Source organism: Cimex lectularius, unplaced genomic scaffold (assembly GCF_000648675.2).
Source record: "Cimex lectularius strain Harlan isolate CLEC.00 unplaced genomic scaffold, Clec_2.1 scaffold16, whole genome shotgun sequence".
Classification (NCBI taxonomy): domain Eukaryota; kingdom Metazoa; phylum Arthropoda; class Insecta; order Hemiptera; family Cimicidae; genus Cimex; species Cimex lectularius.
In genome coordinates this window covers 2,967,391-2,990,976 of record NW_019392679.1, presented here as the reverse complement: position 1 = coordinate 2,990,976, position 23,586 = coordinate 2,967,391, and the positions used below count along the sequence as shown (strand labels likewise).

Here is a 23,586-nt window from a genome sequence, read left to right as displayed (position 1 = left end):
GGAATAAAAATATAGCAAAAGCAATCAAAGTTTATCAATAACTAAATCCGTGACCCACCAACCTGGTCGTCCTCTTGGTAGTTTCAAAGGCAAGTTTAAAGGTCTTCCCATAAATTCTCTAGGTACATAATTTAAAAAACTATAAAAAAATTATTAATATTTGTTGTATCAGGAAATGATAACTTGAGAAGTGCTTGTTTTTACTGTTTTTACAAAAATCTGTACATTCCTTGTTGTTTTTTATATCTCGAATCGTGTCCCATTTCTCAAAAATCCTGTCAAAGGTCAGATTTTAAAAGATTAGTTATATAATTCAGTTTATCTTTGAGGCTAATTTCTTTAAATGATGTTTGTATACAACGCGAATTATTTTCAGATCGAATTGTTCGAAAAATGTTTTGATGGCGTTGTTTGTTTTGTTGTTTGTTTTCAAGGGCACAGGATTGATTGTTTATTAAATAATTCTTCGGAAAAGTGATGTTTTTTGTTGTTTTTTTGTGTGCGTGTTTGTTGCTTTAGAGAATAAATTTTACTTGAAAGATTGTAGGAATTTGTCAGTTTTATTTATCTAAATTAAGCCTTAATTAATAAACACAGCCTTGTGTTGTACCGTCCCTCCTAAAATCACTGTCAAGGTGTGAGTTAAAACACTAAAACACGTTTCGGTCTGTGGTCTGTGACTGTTTTTCGATTTATTTTCAATTCTGTATGTTTATGTTTTATAGAAAGTTAGAAACCGTTATCGGTTCGCAGAAATTATAGATATAACTTTTCCCGCGAGGCCGCTTATTGCGCAGCCTCCTTTTCCAAGGCTTTTCGAATTTCGACGGCACGTTCTCAGGACTCAGACGAGCGAGAGTCGAGACTGTCAACAGACGTTGCGAATGCGGTAACGGGTAAAGAACGAAAGTTTTCGTGAGGAGGTGGTGAAGCTGTGGCCTAGTCGCAGCCGCTAAGGATGAGCTCTCCTCAGAAGGTCGGCAGTCCGCACGGCCTTTCGTCCCCGGACGGCTTCCTCCACATCCCAAGCCCGATAATCACCAGGAGGACGAGGACCGATTCAACGTAAGTCTGCCCTATCGCGGCTGGAGTGGTGGCGGTTTCACGAGCTCCCCTTGTTCCAGGTCGTCGAGGGCGTTGCTCAACCCGATCGAGACCGGCGTCGTCAGCTCTTTCAGCAGGTCCAAGGGACACGGCTTCATCGAGAGGGACAGGACAGAAGACACTGAACCGATTTTCGTACACATATCCGAGTGAGTATGCCTGAATCGTGACTTCCACATCCACCATGTGGTCACATAATGTCATTATACAACTAATCCTTTTTAAAAAAAGATGGTTCCTACTCACATTAAGTTGTTTCACCACAATCCGGATTTTGAGCCCTTTAGCTCATCGTCAGGTTGAAGGGTTTCTACAAACACGTCTCTCGACATGAATTGCAGAAGTTTTCAACTTCTTTCATGTCGAGAGACGTGTTCGTAGAAACCCTTCAACCTGACAATGAGCTAAAGGGCTCGAAATCCGGATTGTAGCGAAACACTTAATGTGAATAGGAACCATCTTTTTTTAAAAAGGATTGAACTCCACACTCACCCCATCATTTATAATTTCTATTACACAACTAATCCGATTAAAGTTTCAATTATCTTATGTTGCTCTTGTACTCCAGTAATTAATCCTATTATTATGTCTTATGGACAAGGAAAGTTAGATGTGAACACCTATTGGCCCTGAACCATTTTGTGGCATACCAAACTGCCAAAAATGCAGGTTTATTAGACAATGTATTAAAAATAAGTCCTCCGTTCAATGGGAATGTAGCCCGGGGCAGAGGCATTCTAAAGACTAAAGGACCATCGAAGAAACTAACAACAAAACTAGGATGTCTAGGACTAGAATAATAGTTGGATTACTGACGGGTACTGTAGACCGCAGAGGCATATGTATAGATTCGTCGTGAAGCAAGCCTGTGCAGATATTGCCAAAAAGAAGAAACAGCAGAACATGTCCTGTGTTGGTGCGAACGGCTTTGTAGGCTGAGATTAATAATCCTGGGAGAGGAAAAGCCAGGGCATAAGGATACACACAGGAGCCATTGAAAAAGCTTTGAGGTTTGGTAAAAAGCCTTAAGCTTAACAGTGTATAAGAAAACGGAGATGCACAGTAGACCAATATTGGTCGTAGTACGCAGGTCATATAATGTAAATTAATCTAATGTCTTATGGTAATTGTCCTTTGACAGTTAACCAATTGCCTTCTCAGTGATTTCTTGCTATTGTCAGATTTGTATTCCTACAGGTATTGCTGTTATTGTCCCAGTGGCATTACTTTGCAACAGATTTTTAAAAACAGAACATTCACACATAGTTTATATGTGGGTCCTGATTTAAAAATTTTCCTACCTTTGTCTGCAGCCGTTTACCAAACCAGACATATTATGAATTGACCCTACTTGTATGTCCTTGAAATGTACTCTCATTTAGAAATATGACCTTTTCCTAGATATCCCTGTTACTTCTTTCAGGGCATTTGGGGCATAAGGCAGCAAAAAAGTTGACATGTTGGCCAAAGAGAGAGCTCATAGAAGGCTTGACCATGCTTCTTGGCAGTCAGCAGGTGTCTGTCTCAATATTTTTTGTATCCTACATTTCAGATGTTTTAGATGAAGAAAATTATAACTGAATTGAACCACAACTGATTGTAATTTTATAAGAGGCTGACAATATAATCCACTTGGTCACTGCAATCTTTTAATTATATTGATTTGCATGAAACTAATTTTTTAAATATGCGCAATAAAAATGTTTTTGATAGGTAGGTACAGTCAGAATTACTTCTTACTAAGTACTATTTAAATTAAACCATCCAACTAATGTTATTTTTTCATTTTGTGTACAATAGACTTGCCTATAAATTTGTCGACTCAATAGTCCATATTATCTTCCTGATAGACAACCTACAAACTTGATTATTCTTATTTTTCCATTGAATTGTATTACCTCTTTAGCCCTAACTGTGGGAGATTGTAGAATGAGGTCTTGTCTGAGGCTGAAATGATGGATAATTTGCAACATACTCTTAAGAATATTTTCATTCATTACGTGCATAAAACAGTAAAAGAGGTCAATGTGTTTTCCAGTTAATATCCTTCCTCGATGTTTTATTTTGAAAATATACATTTAAAAAACTTTATTTGTTGTAGTATCGAAGGAGAGTATGTTCCACTGCCTGGCGACCGTGTCAAGTATCGAGTCTGCCCTATACCGCCTAAATTTGAAAAATACCAGGCAGTCCATGTGGAGATTGTAAATTTTACACCAGATGTTCACCTACGGTGGGACAGCCCGATTGAGGAATAACTGTTTTGATCTTCATAAACAGTGGCAATGCTGCATTTATGTACATAAGTAGTCGACGAAAGCGTAGATGATTATCACAAATAATTTTACATAATAACAACAATGAAATATATTTTAAAAGGAGTTATATTTTTCTATATTTCTATTATATTTAATCTGGTATATTTTTAAAATACAACTTGTTTTAGCAGTCTGGCCATAAGTGATACGCTTAAAAACCATGAAAAACATTCCTCTAAGAGTTAGTACTACTTTTCTCACACTGCTATTGCTAGTTCCTCTTAGTCCTTAGTTGATCCATTTATAAAATAAACAAACTACACAAAATTCTCAAATGCTAACTTACGAATTGAGCAAATGTGTAAACTTGTTAAAAAAAAAAAAAAAAAAAATGTTATATTTGCTGTTTGATGAATTTTATTGATTTACATGTCAAATAGACAATTATTGATTGTGTTGACCTGTGTGTATTGTTACATTCCTTTGTATAAATTTGGTTTATATTATTGTAAAATTAAAATGATAATTAAAACTTGATATGGTGCATTATTTATAAATTTAACCAAATTTATCTGAAAAAACCTCGATTTTGAATAATATGAAAAGTAATAAACATATTTACATGCAATTCTGTTTTGAACATCAAGTTTTATACAAACCCATCTATTTTTTAATAACAAAAATATTTTATTAAATTATTGTAGTAATAGCAATTAACTACATGAAACCAAATATTGATATTTCGCCTCAGTTATTTATTTATATTGTATGTTACTAATTGAAACATACTCCATAATCTGTTTTGCTTAAGGGTAAAAAATTCAGTATATTTTCACCACATGTTTTTAATTGTTTAGGATTAAGGATGACAATTTGGGACTGAATTGTTGCCATAGCGTTTTCAAAACGACGAGTGCGGTCTTGTTAATTTTATAATAGCCAGTTGACGTTTTCCCTTTCTCCAGCATTCTTCAGCAGGGCAAGATGATGAACCTGGTGCAAGACGTCAAACCATTCCCAGAAAGATCATTTGTCATAAACCTAATCAAAGCCGCACACCAAGGACAAGGCGAACCGAACTACTTCTTAAAAAAGGAAACTGGGCATTGGAATGTCAAATTTACGACTCCATTTGTAAGACTGTTTATTTATTTTTTTAAAAGAAGAACAATTTGCATTAAGAAGTTAGACAATTGTGATTGTAAAGCAGCTGATAACTTTCCAACTGAGCAGGCATTCAAATTTATTATGCGCTAAATTAAAAATTAGTACCTCCTAATGGTGGTATTAACTTTTGCTAAAAATGGTTAATTATTGACTAATTTATTTTGTATAAGGCTTTTCTCAATAGATCTTAAGATTAAATATTAAAAACAATATAGATCTGAAAGCTCACAATATTTACAACAAAAATATCCGCACTTTCATTTCTATACCTAAGGATCTTATTCAAGATCACAACTGACAGTAACAGTATGCGAATTTTTTATGAACTGAAAATAAACTGTTTGAAATGAAACTAGATTGTTTATGGAAAATCATATTTAACTTTATAATATTACAAACCAGTTATTTCAATGCTTGCAATATTTACAAAATAATAATATCTATAATTTCAAGTTCTCTTCATAAAAAAATATTTCTAGTTGAACATACCGAAAACAAAAAACTATTTTATAAATTATGATTATGATTGAGAATGCTTAAATGATTTGTGCGTCAACATTAATCTTGTAAATGGTTATGAATGTAGACATTGTGGTCCCTCAATTAAACGAAAAAATGAAAGAGAGATATTGGGCCACATGCAGGAAAAAATGGAGATGTTCTAGAATCTTTCTAAGGTCCCAACAAGTTTTAGTCTCAATTGTAAATGATGATTTTATGCACAGATTTGTTGTTTACGATGATCTGGATTTCAAACACTAAACGCTCATCATCAGGTTGAAAACGTTTCAAACACGCCTAGTGAACCATGTGTGAGTGGGTTTACTCTTACTATTCATATCGAGAGACAAGTTTGTAACTTTCAACCTGACAATGAGCATTTAATTATTGAAATCCAGATCATTGTAAAACAACAAATCTATGAGTAGAACATCATTTACAAAAAGTGAATGTACGTACTCACATCCATTCTTCATCATTTCTAACAGTTTTAGTCTCTGTTATGTAAAACTAAGGATTTTTATTTTTTTATTTTTTTTATTAAAATGATACATGACAAAACTAAATAACATATCACAAATGTTGGTAAGCAGTTTTCAGTTTATCAATGAGCCTGAACAACTAATTAAATTTTCCAGTGTCATTATTGGACATTTGGCATGAACAAAAATGCACCTATTCAGAATCTGACAACACCCAACGAGCCATTATTATTATTTGCTTCAGGTCATTTTCCTATATTGTACAACTATGAATATGAAACGATGGTTTCACTTAAAGGCCATGTAAATATAGCAAATTTTATGTATATACTTGATGATATATTTATTAATTATTTTTTAGAGAAATAAAATACGAACGACAGCCTGTGATGGCACTGGCCAGTGGTTAGCAACTGCTGACAACGGGCCTGGAAACACAATCATTGTTTGGAATGTGGAGCAATGGTAAAATGAAAGTGGCTTTCTTGAAGCCTTGCAATAATGCAGATTGAATGTTTTAATAATTTAGCATTCCCGTTTACACTATCTTTGAGTTTGAACACAAAGCAGGTGCAAAAAATGTTTATTTGAGCGAATGTGGAAAATATTTGATTGTACATTTGATCGGGATTAAAAAACAAGAGATCTTATTATATGAATGGGCACTGCCAAATAACACATTAAAGGGTAAACGTTTGGATTTTTTAAATGTAAATTTTGAACTTGAGTTTAAGCTAGAAAATTAACATTCACCATTGTTTCAGCCACTCTAGTATTAGATCCAAACTTTGGGGAAGTTGTGGATGTTGCGTTTTGTAAAGAAGTTAGTGAATACCTTATGGTGACCTCAAAGACAAATGTTATTTTTGTCACCTACATTCCAGTAAATTACCAATTGTAAAGACTTTTAAATGCTGTCAATGAAAAGTAATTTTATGTTATAATAGGGGACAAAAACTCTCACTTACCACAACACAACATTTACAAGAGACGACAAGGTTGGTGGATTCACCTGTTCTACATACCATACGGGATCTCATCTTAGTCTCACAGCTACTGATACAGGTATATCTTTACAGTCCATATTCTGTATATGCGTTATAAAGAACTAATTTCAAACTTTTAAATTTATTTTTAAAGGGAATGTTATTGTATGGAGTGATTTGGATTATTTTGAGGGGTCAGACCCGATCGAAATGACAAATGAAAAAGATGTGATTACCTATGTCAATTTAGTAGATGATCGTATAAATGCCATTAATTCCATTGATGGGTAAGCAGGCTAAATCCTTTGCTATAAGTATGAAAATAAAACATTGATTCATGGCTTCATCTTCACACATTCTGGTGCTGGAATAAGTCTTACTGACAGACAAGAATTCACAGACACACTGGAACAAGGCGAATGATGGTTCAGGATATTTGAAGATGATCAAGTCATGGAAAAATACCACTTTATAGTTTCATTTTTTTTCACAAATCTGTTTTGCCAGTGACATCAATAAGAATTTTCATGTACAGTGCATTACAGTGCATGCAGGGTGTTGCTATTGAAATTTTGAATTTCTCTCATACACAATACATGATAGATATTTGAATATAATGTCCTTCTGATTATCAGATTCATTGGATTTTTCCTCCATCTACAATTCCTCCAAAGTAGACTTCTGGCGTAAATCCCCAAAGCCTACCGATTTCTCCTTCTTAGGTTATTTGCATCTGACTGGTAGAAACCCTCGCACTCCTTTTTCAATAATTAATTCTCATAGAAAATTCCTTAACAATTTCAAACTCAGGACATACAGCGTGCTATATGTACAAGAATCACCTGCCTTAACTGTCACTATGGTTCACCCAATTTATTTGGTTATAATGGTTATAATAATCTACTTATTAAAAGATATTTTGCTAATGATTGAGGTTTTTTTCAAATATATAGGCTTTTGCTTTTTTACGTAGGTATATTGCAGTTGGTACAAATAAAGGCCGGATTCTTTTTTACAACAGTGCTTTAAGGATTGTATACTGGTTCCAGCATAAAGAGCTGGACTCTATTTTGCAGGTATCGTTTCACCGGAGACCGAGGGAAAATAATGATGTTGATCCCGATTACCATAGAAGAATGGTGAACACAATGTTTATAATGGGTAACTTCTTAAAGTTGCTATTAACATTACGTATTTAAATATTAATTAATATTCTCTAGGAAAACTCTGTGTCAAAAAAAGGCGCGATATTTCAGACTGGGCAAAACTTGAAGAAGACTACAACAAAGAAAACAGCAAATTTACTGTCAGAGACTTTATAGTTAGTAAGTAATTAGTATGCTTACTTATCAAAACGTTTATGATATTTAAACATAAGTTTAAACATTAGGCAAATTTCAGTTAATAACTAATGGGTATGGCTTGTTAATATTTTCTTTTTTTGGTGGTGGAACACTCAGAATGAAATAATTTCTCTCCCTGTTCATTACATTTTGTTATTCTCTTACTAAAATTCTCTTACCAAAATTTTTGTAACTTTTGTTGAAGTCGTAAGGAGCAGTAAAGAATGAGGTAGTTTGGAAAAACACCTTTTTCATTTTTTGCTGATGTTTTGACCTTTATTCGAGTCATCTTCAGGGTACAAAGTGTGGAGCTATTCTTGTGATGTCATATTGGTTTTGGGTGAAAGTGTTCTTACAACACTCAATTCAATACTACTAGACAAAAAATATAAATTCTCCCTTGACCACAAATAGTCATACTCAAATCAACACTAAAACCAAAATGGACATACTGCTTAGAACTGTGGGGTTCAACTAAACCTTCCAATCTCCACAGAATTCAGACACTGCAAACATGAATTCTTAGATTCATTGTCAACTCCGATCTATATTTCCAATCGCATCATCCACAGTTACCTAAATGTCCGATACCTTTAAAAAAGTACTGACCACAAAACAATCTGCACCAACCTACAACCCTACTCATTGTCTAAAGAGACAGTAGCCCAGTTCTTAGAGAGTGAGAATGATTATAATTGATTGACTTATGAAAGCTCAATTCTGCACACATACATACATATACACACCTATGCATCAACCTTATGACATTTCACAGGTTCCAAGAACTGTTGGGTTTTGGTAGTAAGAGAGCAGACCTCGGTCTTAAATGCCTGCCACCAAGGCTTGTTCATTTAATTTAATACGTTATATGAATTTATTTTATGTGTTTTAGAGACTACATCGGGTCAAGTGGCATATATCAATTACTCTAAACAAACCATTGAATATTTGCTAGAATACTTTATCCATAACGCAACAGCCATGGATCCACATCCCGCTGGGTAAAACATCAAATTTATTCTAATTTCATTTCTTTCTAATTTTTATGACTACAAAGTAAGAAAATTGTTAGTGTATTTTAAATTTTTAATCCAAAATATTTAAATAATTTTCCAGCACTTACATTTGTATAGGAACGTCTAGTTTGACAGTTTGCCTGATCGATTATATGGAAAATCAAACAATGATTACAAAACAGCCTGTAATCCTGTATGCCAAACTGTCAAAAAAATCAGCCAAAGTGTATGTTTCTTCCCTCAAATACAGTGCAAATGGTAAGCAGTAGCTATGTTAAATTGCTTTATGTTATATTTAGTTTTTATGGACTTAATTAATCAGCCTTCAACATTATAATTTTATATGGCAATATTTTTATTGAAGGTGTTTATTTGGCCTGTGGTTTATCAAATGGCGAACTTCATATTCTCCATCCTTTATTGCTCACTTCGACCATAGGGACATCTTATCACTATGAGAATTTTCCTATTACTATGATTAAATTTTCGTTAGACTCTGTATTCGTCGGATATTGTGTATGCTTGACCTATACAAAACTTAGGAAAAGCAATTTTTTTATATTTTAAACCCTATTTTCAGGATATGAACTGTACTTTCTTCTTGCTCAAATTGGAAGCCAATGCACACCCAGCAATAATAGGAAATATAAAAAGTCATTCAAAGGAAATTACAGAAATCCTTTTTAAAACTACAGATTTTGAAAATATGTGCTATACGATAGCGAAGGATAAATACATAGTTGAATACAATTTGGAGGATTGGCAAGTGTCATCAATCTCTTTTATAAATGAAGACGTATTAAATGAAACTTATTTTGTCTAGTCTTGCAAAACGAAATCTCATCATACAAAGGAGAATTCGTGTAGAGCAAAGATGCCACCCTATGTGCATGGCAGTCAATCCTACAAACTCAAATCTAATTATAATGGGAAACTCCAATGTGCGTTTGTTACCTTATTAATCACTTTGCAAATGTGTTTACAAAACATTTTTTTACTAGTCTAAACTAAGGTTAATTGAAACAACAGAGATGACTTATGTCAGTACGAAACAAGGGCCACTTCTTGACCAACCACTTGATACCATAATGGTAATTCCTTTATATTATCCTTTATCCTATATTGTTATTATTACTATTAACATTGTACTGATTGATGAATTGTAATGATGAAAATTTTCTATTGTTATAACCACAACTGCTATTGGGGTTCTCAAATATTTGAGGACCTTATAAATTGGCTGAATAGGATCAGTAATAGATTAACTTTACTACTCTTTTAGTTGGCTAGAAGTACTAATAAATTATTACATCTATAAGTAATCAATATTTTAGGTCCTGAACAACACTACAGAAAGTGAATATCTTGTATTTTCTGCTGGTAATCAAATGGGTATTATTAAATTCCCATTGGATGGAAATCCTTTTAAATGGATAGCACTTCACATGGGCGAGGGACCGGTTTGTGCTAACCTTGTGTTAAAAATTAAAATAATACTTATCCATCATTACTTTTTCAGAAGATCGATTTTGCCATCGATAAAGATTCAACATTTGTTTTCTCGTTGTCAAGATCAGAAAAAAATGTACAGATGTGGAGAATAATGCCAGGGTATGAATGTAACTGTGTTACAATTGATAAACAAAAGCCAATGCTATATATGCTTTAGCATCTTGGACGTGCTCGAAATGCAGGGAGGTAGCGGAATCTCACCTTATCTAAAGCTCCTTGGGCCGAATCACACTACCATGTTGAATGAGTTGCGAGATTATTTCCATTATGCTCAGCTACTCCATGAAGGCGAGTACAACTTGCAGCCGAGGTCTTCATCCAACACAATCAGCCTCTGTGAAGTCCCTGATGTCTTAAGGGCAGTAGGTTGTTTTCCAACCATATTCGAGGTACATTTTACCTCGATATATATTCTATATAATTTATATTTATTATTTTTTTCCAATATACAATACATTTCTACTTGAAATTTATTATTATTCCTTAGCTTGACATGCTAATGCACGACAGTGAATTCGCCACAGAAATTAAAGATAAGAAGCCAGAATTGAAGGAACTGTCAATTGAAGATTTTATCAAAATATTAATCAATTATAGAGATTCGAGTGATGTTTCTGAAGAGGAATTAAAAGCAGCTTTTCAAACTGCTCTTGAGCTTCAAACAGACAAACATGGAGCAGCATCAGGAAGTCTAACAAGGGAGGATTTCGTCAACATGCTCGTAGAATGGGGTCAGCAAATACATAAAATGACCAAAATAATGCTAAATTAAATTACTCGTACTAATATTAGTATTGCATCACCTTAATAATCATAATTTAAAAAAAAATTTAATTGTTAAATATAGCCTCCAATGATAATGTTATTATAGGAGAACCCTTTACATTCTGTGAGGCTTACAACTACCTCAAAACACTTCTTAAACCTGCGACAATAACCAAAAAAGTATATGAAGAGAAAAAGAAACAAGAGGTACTAGAATGTGATTTCTTGCCAGAGGTGAATATGTGCTAATATAATTCTTTTAGTGATGTTGGTCAGTAAATGGATGAACATATGTTGAACTGATCTAACACTTTAGAGTCCATCCAGCAAGAATGTACACATCCAGTAAAATGATCAGTTCAAGATGTAATTTAATTCATCAATATCATGTTCAATAACTCCTCTCAATTAAACTTTATACATTTAATTTTTAATAATCCCATTTCTTTTTCTTTTTTTCAGTACATAACATATGAATATTTGACCAGGGAGATACTGGGAAGAAAAGACGCTGATGAGATTATGGCAGCGATAGACGAGGAGAACAAATTAGATGAAGAAATTATTAAAATCAAAGAGAAGGAATCTGATAAAGAAATGGAAGAGACCAAGCAGGATTACGACCTGCGCATGTCTATGAAAAAGATTAAGAAAGCTGCTGAAATGAGGAAAAATATGAATAAAAACTAATGAACACTATTCTGAGTCTTTCTTCATTGGTAGGCCAGTAATGCAAACTTTTAATTATTTAAAAAAGTGGTTCAATATTATATTTTTTGAAGAATTTGTCTAACAAAAAAATTTGAGGTTCTTTTAGGTGAATATAAACCAACTAGTACATGATTCAAGTTTTTTTTTTTTTTTTTTCAATAAAATATATTTGAATAAATATAATTTGATTTGTAATTTAAAAAGTATTCTTATTGTTCTAATGAGTTCTACAAATCGAAAGGAATAAAATAAATAAGCCCATATGAAAACTTTACAACTGAAAGAAAAATATAACAGTTAGGTTTATAATGCCATCTATTATTTGAAACAGTTTACATTTTTTTAATTTACTGTTCTGATTTTCTTTTTTTTTATATTAAAACAAACTTATAAAATATAACACGGGAAAGGTGTATTCGTTTCACAAATATTCATTCTCTGTCATCTTTTACCAAATGAATTAAAAATAAAACATTTTTCTTCAATTTCTACTTTCAAGTGATTACAAATCAGAATAACGATAACTAATCTGATTAAAAATCTAACTTAAACTAAAAAGTAAAAATTAAATCATATTTACACTGTAACATTTTATATATTTCAATTAAAACATATGTATGTACATGAATATTTACATATATGCAAATGTACAAAAGGTTTTTTTAAGGACATTAAGGAAGTCCCTTACTCGTTATATGAATTGTATTGTACAAAAAATAAACAGAACACAGTTAAAGTCATTATCTACTTTAACTACAAGCCCCCTTTACCTAAATTCAACACATCAACTTGTATTAAATAGAATAGAAATATGAGATTGCTCTCTATGATAGCATTATTAAAAATACATTCACAGTTTTGATTAGTGTAAATCACACAATTTTCACAGAATAATATTTTACACTTTAAACACTTTTATTTATAAAAACCAGTACTGTAAATTCTATAGCACAAGAAACTAATAAAATTGTATAAGACTAAGCGGGAGGCAGGCCTCGGGCTTTCCGACAGCCTGGACAGAACCACTCGCCTCTGGGGGGCACCATGATCCCAACACACTCAAAATGAAACCACTCGATTGTACAGTTTTCGTCATCACAAGCTATCATCTCAGACACTTCATCATAGGGACATCTGCAGTAGCAGTAGACATCCTTGTCGGGCTTCTGTGAACCATGGGAAGGCTGCGGCGCGGGCATAGGTGGAGGAGGAACCGGTATCGAACGCATGAACTGCGGTCTTTTCACTTCCTCGCTGCCGCTGTCCGACGAATCATTGCTACTTGTTTGTACTTTAATTTTGGCCGCTTTTGGAGTTTTTCTTATGACGTGCTTAGGTACAGTCAACTGTATCCTTGGGGTCGGTGTCGAAGGCTGAGGTGGTGGTGGAGGAGGTAATATGGGTTGGGAAGGAGGAGTCGTTTTGTGATGACTAGGTGTGTCTTGTTTTCTCCATTTGAATGTTGGCTTTTCGTCTTCTTCGCCACTTGAGTATCCATAAAACTTGTTTGGGATCCTCCTTCGTTTTGAAGACCTCGATTTATCATTCTCTGAACCTCCTGGCGTGTTTTCGGATGGCATGAAAGAGGAGATTGGCTTTTGAAGAGGTGTCAATGGTTTTGATTCTGGTAAAGTTACAGGTTGATGATAAGGTGAAAAGGATTTAGGGATGTCCATAAATTGTTGAGGGAATGGACTAGAATTTTGGATTGGCTTTTCTATCGGTACCTTAATTTTTGGCACTGCCTTTCTATTTCTTTTTGGTCGAACTCTTGATTTGGGTGTTAATGAAGTAGGTGTTTGTGTAACTGGAATTTCTGTAGGAGGTGTAAGGGGATAAGGTGTCATGGGCAAGGTTGTGTTAAGAAGAGGTTCAGCCATGTAAGTTGGCGATGAATTACCATTGTTGCTGGGTACACCAGCAGCAGTATTTTGCATGAGTTGATTCCTTTTTTCAGCCATCAACTGGCTGACTCTTCTTTGCGGTTGACTGTCATAAAACTCTTCATCAGACGAAGTCTCGTCAGTCTCCAATTCTGATTCTCTAATTGGTGGATCCTCTGGATCTATAAGGATATTTGGCTCTTCAGTTTCATCATGTTTCATTTTATGTTCAGCTTGAGGTTCTTGTTTTATTTCTTCTGATTTTATAGTTTGTGTCTCCGTAACAGTTTCCGGTTCTGGTGCAGCAGGAAGAATAGTATTTGACAGAGGTTCTTTGTCCCCTTCCGGATCAATTTCTGTCTTGGTTCTACTTCTGCGTTCTTTCCTCTTCTTGGGTCTCGGTTCCTTAGCTTTAGAGCTGTCCTCAGGTCCAGAACTCTCAGAATCACTACTGGATGATGAAGAACCACTTGACGAAGAGCTCGAACAACTGCAATTTGTACCACAACTGCAAGTGCTCGAATCCGTATCACTGCTGTCACTGCTGGAGGAAGAGCTATTGTCACCAGAGGGTTTTGAAATTCTTTTCTTTGGAGATTTTGGTTTCTTTCTTGGAGAATCCGTTAAACTGGGATTTTCGTCTTTGATTTCGTTTGTCTGTTTTGAATCAATGCCAGTAGTTTCTTCCAATTTATCATCACTCAAACCAGGACCTAAATTCGATGGCAATTCTTCTTTGATCAGTGGCTCTGATTTGGTGGATCTTTGGCAGTAATCATGGTCTCCCATAATTATACCATATGCCACTTCTGACTTCATGGCGCATAATGGATAAGGCAGACTCGAATTTTGAGGGTTTGTTTTATAAAAGTTTTCCCAGATTTCATCTGCCTGGCTATCCGGCACTTTTGTACTATCATGGGTGTTTAATAAATGTGAACTGTTATCTACTAGTTGAGCTGGGTCAACTAACAATTGTTCTCCAAAATTGTTTACGAATGGAAGGTTGGCTATATCCAATAATTTTTCATGTTGATCAATCGCATTACTCACTACAGGATCAATCAATCCCTCACTCGTGCTATTCTCTGTAGGCTGGGGAAGGTCTAAAACGCCCTTCAATTCAGGCATTACACTATCAACTTCTGGAAGATTATCTTGTACTTTTATTTCAGACTCTGGATTCGAACTCACTTTAGTATTGTCAAGCAATTCTTCACTTACAGGTGTTTTTTCATTGGACATTACATTGTCTTCTCCCTTGTCTTTTTCATTTTCAGTACTCTGTGGTTTAGGAGAATTGTCATCATCATCATCATCACCATCATCATCAGAGTCACTGTCTGAAGACAAATTTAAAGGAGGAATATCCAGTTCAGAATTGCTTTTCTTTTCTTTCCTTATAGTACCATCTGCTGGTTTGTTTTCTTTGTTTTCATCATCATCAGCACTATTATTTTTATTAATATTCAGAGGTTCTTGGTTTTCATTTGGAAGATCTGTTACATTTATTATTTCCTCTTTGCTGTCTTCTTCATTCATATCCGATTCAATTTTACTATCGATTTTACTGACCGGTTTGTTGTGTCTTTCTTCATGACGCTTTAAAAGTTTTTTCGAGACAAACTTCTTTTCACACTGGGAGCAAGCATAAGGTATATCATTGCCATGGATCCGCTTATGCACTTTCAGAGCAACAGCTTTACTAAAAGAAGTGTTACATTCTTCACAAATAAACGAAGTTGGAGGTATGCAAAAGTGATAAACATGAGGCCATTTCTTTTGAAGACACTTTTTACAAAGCACACTCTCTGTCCCATGCTTCCAAAATAGATGTTTTGTTATGTCTGGTTTGCTGGCATAAGCAATCCCGCATCTGTAGCACAAATGATTCAGTTTATGTTTCCACATGTGAGTTGACAATTTTTGCTGGTCCTGACAAATTTCCAAACAGATATCGCACATGTGATGAGATTTTCGAAGATGGACCATTAAACGGAATCCAGAGGGTATTGTGTCTAGAGGGCACAAACAACATCGGAATTTCATATCAATATTTAAAATCTCTGCACTGTACATGCCTGGACACAAATGGCAAATTAGTTCACTGTAACTGACAAAAGTGGATTTACACATAATGCATAAAAGTAATGATTTAGAATGGTACTTTTTCTTGTGGGCGTAAAGGTCTTTATGCGATGGGGAGTCATGGTTGCATTGAAAACAATTAAATCTCAATTCTTGATCATATGGCACATAGACTGAAGGGTCGGTGCTGTCGTATGTTTCAGAATTGAAAAACATTGTCGACAGTTTATCCAAAGACTGACGCAACTTGTTGATTACGTCTTCGGTCGTCTCATTTTTTGTTGGCATATATCTGTGTTCAGATAGCAAGTGCAAAGCAAGCTGTTTACCATTGACAGCAATTTTAGAAGCATGTCTACAATAATTACAAGTCAAACACGAAGTACGTACACACTCTTTGACTACAGTTTGTATTGAAATGTTATCAATTTTATCATCTAACGCCAATGCCATAACAGCAACCTCCTCACCCGCAAGGGCGATGTCATTTACATTTTCGGTAACGTTTTGACTGACTTTTGCAGGATCATCGTCAAAACTCGTCGATCCTTGAGAAGAGCTGTTTTCATTGATTTTTTCTTTAAACTGGGCAATTCTGTCATCTTTGCTGTTTTCATTGTCACTGTTAGTAGCACTGCTCGCGTGTTCGTCAACCACAAGAGAGAGCTTTTGACTATCATCACTTTCATTATCAGAATCTAAAGTGGATTGTAATTTCAACTTAAACAAGCTTTTAGGGATTGTAAGTTTGTTTGTAAATTCAAATTCTTGGTTAACTTTAGGGCTTTTGGGCGTGTTTTGGGGCTGTGGTTGAGGAACATCGACTTCCATTTTGTTATAATCTTTTTCTCTATCATCTACATCGTCCTTAACTTTTACTTGTTCATTATTATTGATGCACTCTTTCTCTAAAATTTCACCTTGGTCCATTGGTGCCGTCGGATCTGAATCAGTTGTTGAAATTATGGAAGGAAGGAGTGGTGATTCCTCTTGTACAGGAGGTAACACAACTGGTGGAGTGATGGGCAATTTTTTTTTCCTCACGAGTTTCTTGACGACTTTCTTTACCTTCCTCACTTTTTTCAATGACTTTACAGGCACTGAGTGACAGTTTAATGTTTCGCTGACTTCTTGGTTGGTTTGATTGCTGTCAAATTTAGTTTCATTAACATTCTTCATGTCTACATCAGAAACAGCTGATTTTGTATTTGGCTGTTCAGCTGTAGGTGGCATATTTTCTTCATTTTTTTCATTTAACTCATTTTCTGTTTTGGGCTGTGCCTCTGGAGGCATCAGGGAACTAACACTTGACATTTCACACGCTTCAGTGGTCTCAGCTTTGAGTGTATTACTGGCATTTATGTCCTTCTTTGAATGCAATGATTTCTGTTGGCTGAAACTCTTCTTGGCCGATTCCCTTGTCCTTTTCCCACCGGATTTCATCGATGGCTGGTGACTGTCTTGGGACGTTTTGGCCTGATTCTGATTGGCTGAATTTTCTTGTTTGGCAGTTATTGAAGAACCTTCCAATGACTCGATGTTCTTCTTTGGCTCACAGCTGTGATCAGAAAATGTGTCAGTTTCAGAAAATACTTTATCACATACCAAGCAAAGGAGGAAAAACGTTTGGTAGCACTTTGTAAAATCATCGACTGACTGAAAATCTTGCTTCGATACATTGTGTTTTTGTGTTAAATGTTCTGCAAGTTTGTCAGCGACAGAAAACATTCCTAAACAGAATAAACAGATGTATCGCCTGTGCACTTCTCTCATGTGTAAAAAGAGATTCCAATGTTCATAGTAAGTTCCACATGCAGAGCAGAGAAAAACTTTTCTAGTCAATTTGATATTAGCTGATTTTGGTTCGTTGATGGGATTTAGCTGCACAGGCATCTGCGGACCCAGCACTGGCTTATCCTGTTTTTTACAATCGACCTGGTGAGAATTGAGAGCACTCATAGACTGAAATGAAGACATCCCACAATTAGAACATTTGAATTTAAGAATCGGCTGGAGGCCAAGATACTGAGCATATTCTGATTGCAAACTAGACGAATCTATTTCATCACAAATATGTCGGGGTTTGGCAACTTTTGGATCCCTTTTACAAGCAGCTGCTGGATTAAACGGATTCCACTTCAAATTGACTTTTTTCTCTTGTTTATCAGGTAGTTCAGTTACACTTTTCTTTTTGAAACCTTTATATAAAATTGGAAATTTTTCATTAGATTCACTTTTGTCTTCTGTGTCAGCCTTACGCTTTTGACTTTTAGATTTAACCTCCAAATTTTTAACCTTATCCACTGATGTTGTGGAGTCCACAGACTGAGATCTTGTTTTAGGTTTTGAGAGGGTAATTTCAACTTTAGGAACTTTTTCATTGGTATTCATCTCATCAAATTTTACATTTTTTGCATCATTATTCTTATCAGTATCTTTACTTACCAGCTGAATTGTAAGCTCAGAGGATGATGTTAAAGATGCCAACATGGCCAACTTACTCCTTGTAGTCATTGGTTCATACATTGAGTCACCTTCTTTATCTTCATCATCCAAAGCTTTAGATTCCTCTTTTTCTTCACGTTCTTTACTAATTTTAGACTCGTCATATCCTGTAGTGACCAATTTTGGCTCTTGGTCCACATTGGGTAAAGTTTCATTCAAAACAGTAAAATCATTTTTATCAGTGGCTACAATATCTTCACGATCACCATTAAGCTTGGCACTCGAGATATCCAATTTGTTGTTTTCCTGGTTAGGGAGGCTGTCGGAATTGTCAAAGTTACCAGATTTTAGGGGGTTCTTTTCATCTTCCAAGTTCTCCTTTCCTGATCCATTTTCAACATCTCCAGAGAGTTCTACTCCGTCCTCCATGGTTTCTATTTATAAAAAGATGTAGATTAAAAAATCTTTTAAAACAAATCATGTGGCCAGACATTTCTAAAACAACAGGCTTAACAAGGATTGCATGCATGTAAAATTATGTTATTTAAAATATGGAAGGAAGGAGTCTGGTATCTTAAAGGATTTTCCAACAATCACTCTTTGTTTGAGTTTTCATTTATCTTTGTGTTCGGGCATCTTCTCTGTTTTATTTGCATCAAAATAAATTGTTGTAAGACAGTCACTGGAATGTACCTAACAAACGTGTCATGTGAAATAGGTTTGCCTACAATAAAACAGACATATTTATCTCTCCACTTTATAGTCACTTTACATCAAAAATAATGTTTGTCACATAAGAAATATTAAAAAAATAAAAATAAACTAACATTCTTGATTCTCTCAAGAGAATAAGAAATAAAAACAATGCATCTGTTTGTGAAACAGGTTTTCTTTCAGAATTCATAAACTTCTAGATTTGATATTAAAATAATTTATTCTTGATAAATATAACTGAAAATTTAAACATTAAAAATATATGGTTGCACCATTTTATCATGCTTATAATACATGTATTATTTGTTTGAAATAAATACGCATTTCTATACTTGTAATACAATTGGATCAATGGATACAAAGGAGTATAATACGCTAATTAGAATTAAACTTTATATCTAAAATTACATTACTAACTATAAGTAGAAATAAAATTCTTGGATAAAAAAAATATATTTATTTTCTATTACTGTTTCTTCTAGGGTATACAATTGCTGGCCAGTTTCAAATTAATCTAAACAAAGAATTCAAAGAGCAAATGAGTTCAAGTAATTTATTTTTTGATATCATCATCTACATTCATGTATATCTTCTACGGTCAATTAGCCTATAAACAAAGTGAAACATTGATTTTTTCAGCTATCCGACAACATTTAAAGAATTGTGGTTCATTCCAGCAGTAGAGTTCATCTTCCAAAAGTAAAAAATTAACAACGTAAAGAAGAAATGTGTGGTGTTTAGTGAACATTAGTTAATGATTATTTGAAGATCGTGAGATGCGGTCTGACTGCATTTTACCATCTCCAAATAACAGTAAAGAAGAAAAATAAGTATTAAAAAAAAAAAAAAAACTTGGGGAATCTGGCAATTCTAGGCATTTTCCATTACTGAAAAATAATTTTTTGTTATTTCAATTTTTGGTACATAAATATGAATTGAGAGATGTTGAAATCTTGAGAAAAGATGAGGACATTTGCTCATATAAGCTATACATCTAAATCTAAAATTAATGGTAAATATGATAGGGGTCCAGGGATAAAAAATGTCTCATTAATTTGGTCAAAGAATTTTTACAGTTAAAATTGTCAATTTCAAACAAACTTTTACTTAAATTAATAGATTTCAACCAAAATTTATACACTTGTACAAAACACAGTTGTTCTATTTGTATATTTTGGGTCACACTAAATACGGTTGATGCAAAAATAATGTAATCATTTTGTAAGCAAAAATAATTAATAATGCTAAGTGATGCATATCATTTTAAATCTTATTTATCATAGTATCTATCATAGAAATGCAATTAAGTTTTAATTATTCAATAAAGATTTATATTCTGATATCATTATAGCTATCATTTAAAAATTTAAATTGTGAGTTTTATCAGTACATCTGAGGGATGACGAACTTGTAATTTGGTCATTACCGATCATTTTGGTTCATCTATCCTCGAAGAGTTGGTCTCTCAGATGAGTTGTCAACATTTTAGACACAACATTGAAGATGGCGAAATGCCATCTATAAATACGACGGACAGACCAACCCAGGCAGTCTAAAGTATCAGTAATGGCCAAATTGGTAAATTAGTTAAAACTTGGCAATATAACTTCAATTCAACAGAACAAACACTTCAAAGAAATCTTTTATTTATTCCATTTAAATTGTGACATGCTGCACATTGTATCAAAACCTTTATTTTCTTACTATTGTATAAAACTTGTTTCAATGCATGATTTATGTTGTTTTTAACCATTTAAACTCTATAAGAAAATTGTAAAAAATTGATTGCTTGATTACAGAAGATGCATGATTGAAAATTATTTGGGTTTTTTAGGCAAATGAATTTAAAATGTATGAACAGGATTTAAGAGTAACATCAAACACAATTTGAAAATAATGATATACTCTGTTTAGTTTTTACAAATTATTTTTACAATTGCTCAGCGCGGTTATTTATCTGATGTAAAAACCATACCAACATACAAACGGCGTAGAATATGTATCGATACAGCTAGAATTGAGAAAAGTGGCAAACTTTTTCTGTACTGGTCAAAGAGCAATCGTTGGCAAGGTGACCAGAAGTCACCACAAAATCAATGGATTGTTTTGAAAGGGTTAGCGAATAAAGATCATACATGTAAAAATTAAACCAAGATCATCTGTCAGCATAGAAACAATTTCATTTTTTTGTAAATTAATCCATATTTGTTTCATAATCATAATTGACCATATCAATTATTCTTTTTTATCTAAGATTTTTGGTTGTGATGAAAAATTAGTGTCACAATCGGCATGAAAATATGACAAAAAGAGGGAAAATTGTAACGGTTGTAGGTTGAGATAGGGAGTAGGAGCCTGAGGGGATCGAAGTCACGTTAGCTCAAATGGCAGAGGAGTATTGAGCCAAAGGTCGTGGGTTCGAATCCATCTCTTGACACTAATTTTCAACCTAAACCAATAACCTTAGATAAAAAGAATATTTTTTTAAAATGTTTTAATACAACCTTTTGTCACTTATACTGCCTGTCAGACACATTTCACCACTCATACTGTTATCAGTTATTAGTCCATTAATCAGAACTACCACTGAAGGAATGTTGTATAAACACGCTTGACAAAATGAGTGACAATAGTCAGAACAGAATGATCCTGGTTCATCACAGGCTTTACCGATATGATAACAATTTACAATGAATAAACACTACATAGCATTTACATGTCAACACCGAACTTCAGAAACATCAAATTTTCATGTTTGCACAAATTGCATATCATTTCGCTTTACTTTTTAACAGGTTTAAGTTGCGGTTCCACAATTGAACTGTTATCTGCAAGTTATTCACCAAGTAAAAGAGCAAATAACCATCCAAAACTGCCAGAATTCTCAAGTTATTGCTGTTATCTGAATAAATGTTAAAATTGTTGGTGGTGAGGTCAATTTTGTGAGGATTATACGCTGTTTCTACGATTTGACTGATCATTTGGATTTTATCGCTACCAAACGATAAAGATCACAATAAAAAAAATATATATTAAAAAATACACATATATCAAATGTGATGAAGGAAACGCGTTGAAAAGAGTTTTTGATGAAAGAAAACGATAAATTCGTGTGAGATGGTAGAAAAAATCAAAAGTAAAAAATAAAAGTTTCAAGTTGGAAATCTGTTGTGAGCTAGAAGTGATAAAAATGGGGAAAAGGTAAATGGCGCAGCGAGTGCGGGCCGTCCACCTAGGCGAAAACGAAGCCGTTTCCATTGCTGGATGGAAGAAAGACAACTTCGCGGGATGGAGGGTGGTAGAAAAAATGGAAAACTGATACCAAGGAGGGTCTCGGATCTGGGGACAACGGGTTGGCTGGTGGCGGGTGGAGACGCAGGGAGAGAAAACAGTCCCAGGGACGGCTTACCTCAAGCATTTAACTGGGCGGCTTTCCTGGCGATGAATTGCAGACGGAAAAGACGTTTAAGTGAGACGCTTTTCTGGTTTGCGATGCTGGTCCGATGTCGAGGGGCGGCTCACATCCTAGAAACACGGAGAGGCTCGTCCCGGTCCACCGATTCGTTCTACCCTCCGAGTCCCAGCACAAAGGCACCGACTTGTCATCAGACGGCTTCCGACTCGGCTGGGCCAAACTCTTCGATAACTCGTCGTACGCTCGATGTAGGCCCTTTTCCGGGTAGAGACAGCCACGGCTCGTCCAAAATACGTAAATATCCGCTCCCTGAAATTGAGAGGAAAACACTCCGTTGATGAGCTTACGCGCCTTAAATCAGGTTAGTTTCGGGAAAATGGCGGCCCCACTCTCGAGTCTCGGCTCGGTCGGAGTTCGCCTCGGGACCAGAAATTATTTCCAGCCACCCAGGCTTCTCCGCCCGTTTCGATTGTTTTCACCATTTTTACGCCTTTTCTCGCCCCCTTTCTCATCAATTTTTCATTTCGGGCTCACTCTTGCCCGATTTATTAAATATACTCCCTTCCGCCCGATTACTATCTTTAATCTGCCAAATAAATTAACTCTCAATTTTAATAAACAATTTCCATTGATCACCTAAGAAACAGCGGAGAAACTCCGCATTTTCCCCAACTTAAAATCATTTAAAATCTCCTATTTTCCATAACAGACATTTATTTTCAACCAAGAAAAAATTTATTTTTTTAACATTTCCAATTTTTCTAAGATTTTTTTGTCTATTAGGAACAGAGTTTAAACCGGCGATGACACCGCTGCTAGCGATTCCCGCGGAGCTCTCCAGGACTCACCAAAATTGGAAAAATCATTTGTCTATAACTAATTACAATACATAAAATAGAAATAATATTCTGTAAAGAATAACATATACTTTATTGTAAAAAAAAAGTTATAAACATTTTATAACACAAAGTTTCAAGTAAATTTACGGCATAAGAGTCGAGTTACATTTGACTTAAATTTCATGTCGACAGAAAAAAAAAATCAATTAATCTTTAACTAAATGTTTTAATTTTTTATAATCACATTACTTACTAACAAATATTACAAACTATAATTTTTTCTTTGTTTAATTTACAATAAATATAGATTATAAATTATCTAGGCCAGCAATTTATAATATTTTTTTTTTAAATATT

The 23,586-nt window shown here is 34.4% G+C and overlaps 3 protein-coding genes across 4 annotated transcripts; 2 read left to right on the top strand and 1 right to left on the bottom strand.

Annotated features, from left to right (window-relative positions):
- Positions 1 to 16: 16 nt before the first annotated feature.
- LOC106661508 (cold shock domain-containing protein CG9705) lies at positions 17 to 3,754 on the top strand. 2 transcript variants are annotated; one of them, XM_014384966.2, is made up of 4 exons: positions 17 to 122; positions 726 to 1,065; positions 1,125 to 1,253; positions 3,206 to 3,754. In XM_014384966.2, the coding sequence occupies exons 2-4, from the start codon at positions 959 to 961 to the stop codon at positions 3,360 to 3,362; spliced, it is 393 nt and encodes a 130-aa protein (XP_014240452.1). In that variant the 5' UTR covers positions 17 to 122; positions 726 to 958; the 3' UTR covers positions 3,363 to 3,754. The 2 variants fall into 2 exon arrangements, with proteins under 2 accessions (XP_014240452.1, XP_014240453.1); XM_014384967.2 differs by lacking the exon at positions 17 to 122 and adding an exon at positions 161 to 635.
- Positions 3,755 to 4,177: 423 nt separating this feature from the next.
- Positions 4,178 to 12,585, top strand: LOC106661402 (cilia- and flagella-associated protein 251-like). The gene is made up of 21 exons (XM_014384757.2): positions 4,178 to 4,496; positions 5,669 to 5,815; positions 5,874 to 5,977; positions 6,042 to 6,199; positions 6,277 to 6,395; positions 6,460 to 6,577; positions 6,653 to 6,785; positions 7,472 to 7,659; positions 7,719 to 7,823; positions 8,734 to 8,842; positions 8,958 to 9,115; positions 9,222 to 9,373; positions 9,438 to 9,619; positions 9,681 to 9,798; positions 9,859 to 9,948; positions 10,192 to 10,317; positions 10,377 to 10,468; positions 10,527 to 10,758; positions 10,857 to 11,100; positions 11,241 to 11,368; positions 11,597 to 12,585. Exons 1-21 carry the CDS (start codon positions 4,347 to 4,349, stop codon positions 11,822 to 11,824), a joined length of 3,081 nt encoding a protein of 1,026 aa, XP_014240243.1. The 5' UTR covers positions 4,178 to 4,346; the 3' UTR covers positions 11,825 to 12,585.
- On the bottom strand, positions 12,459 to 23,105 carry LOC106661401. The gene is made up of 2 exons (XM_014384756.2): positions 22,385 to 23,105; positions 12,459 to 18,695 (listed from the first exon to the last, which is right to left on the bottom strand). Exon 2 carries the CDS (start codon positions 18,688 to 18,690, stop codon positions 12,823 to 12,825), a length of 5,868 nt encoding a protein of 1,955 aa, XP_014240242.1. The 5' UTR covers positions 18,691 to 18,695; positions 22,385 to 23,105; the 3' UTR covers positions 12,459 to 12,822.
- Positions 23,106 to 23,586: the final 481 nt, after the last annotated feature.

Excerpts from the sequence above, each read along its gene's own strand:
- LOC106661508 (XM_014384966.2), top strand. The coding sequence starts at position 959 with ATGAGCTCTCCTCAGAAGGTCGGCAGTCCGCACGGCCTTTCGTCCCCG. Across the intron at positions 1,066-1,124 it reads AGGACGAGGACCGATTCAAC|GTCGTCGAGGGCGTTGCTCA; the intron begins GTAAGTCTGCCC and ends CCCTTGTTCCAG. Across the intron at positions 1,254-3,205 it reads ATTTTCGTACACATATCCGA|TATCGAAGGAGAGTATGTTC; the intron begins GTGAGTATGCCT and ends TATTTGTTGTAG.
- LOC106661402 (XM_014384757.2), top strand. The coding sequence starts at position 4,347 with ATGATGAACCTGGTGCAAGACGTCAAACCATTCCCAGAAAGATCATTT. Across the intron at positions 6,200-6,276 it reads GCCAAATAACACATTAAAGG|CCACTCTAGTATTAGATCCA; the intron begins GTAAACGTTTGG and ends CCATTGTTTCAG. Across the intron at positions 11,101-11,240 it reads CAACATGCTCGTAGAATGGG|GAGAACCCTTTACATTCTGT; the intron begins GTCAGCAAATAC and ends ATGTTATTATAG.
- LOC106661401 (XM_014384756.2), bottom strand. The coding sequence starts at position 18,690 with ATGGAGGACGGAGTAGAACTCTCTGGAGATGTTGAAAATGGATCAGGA.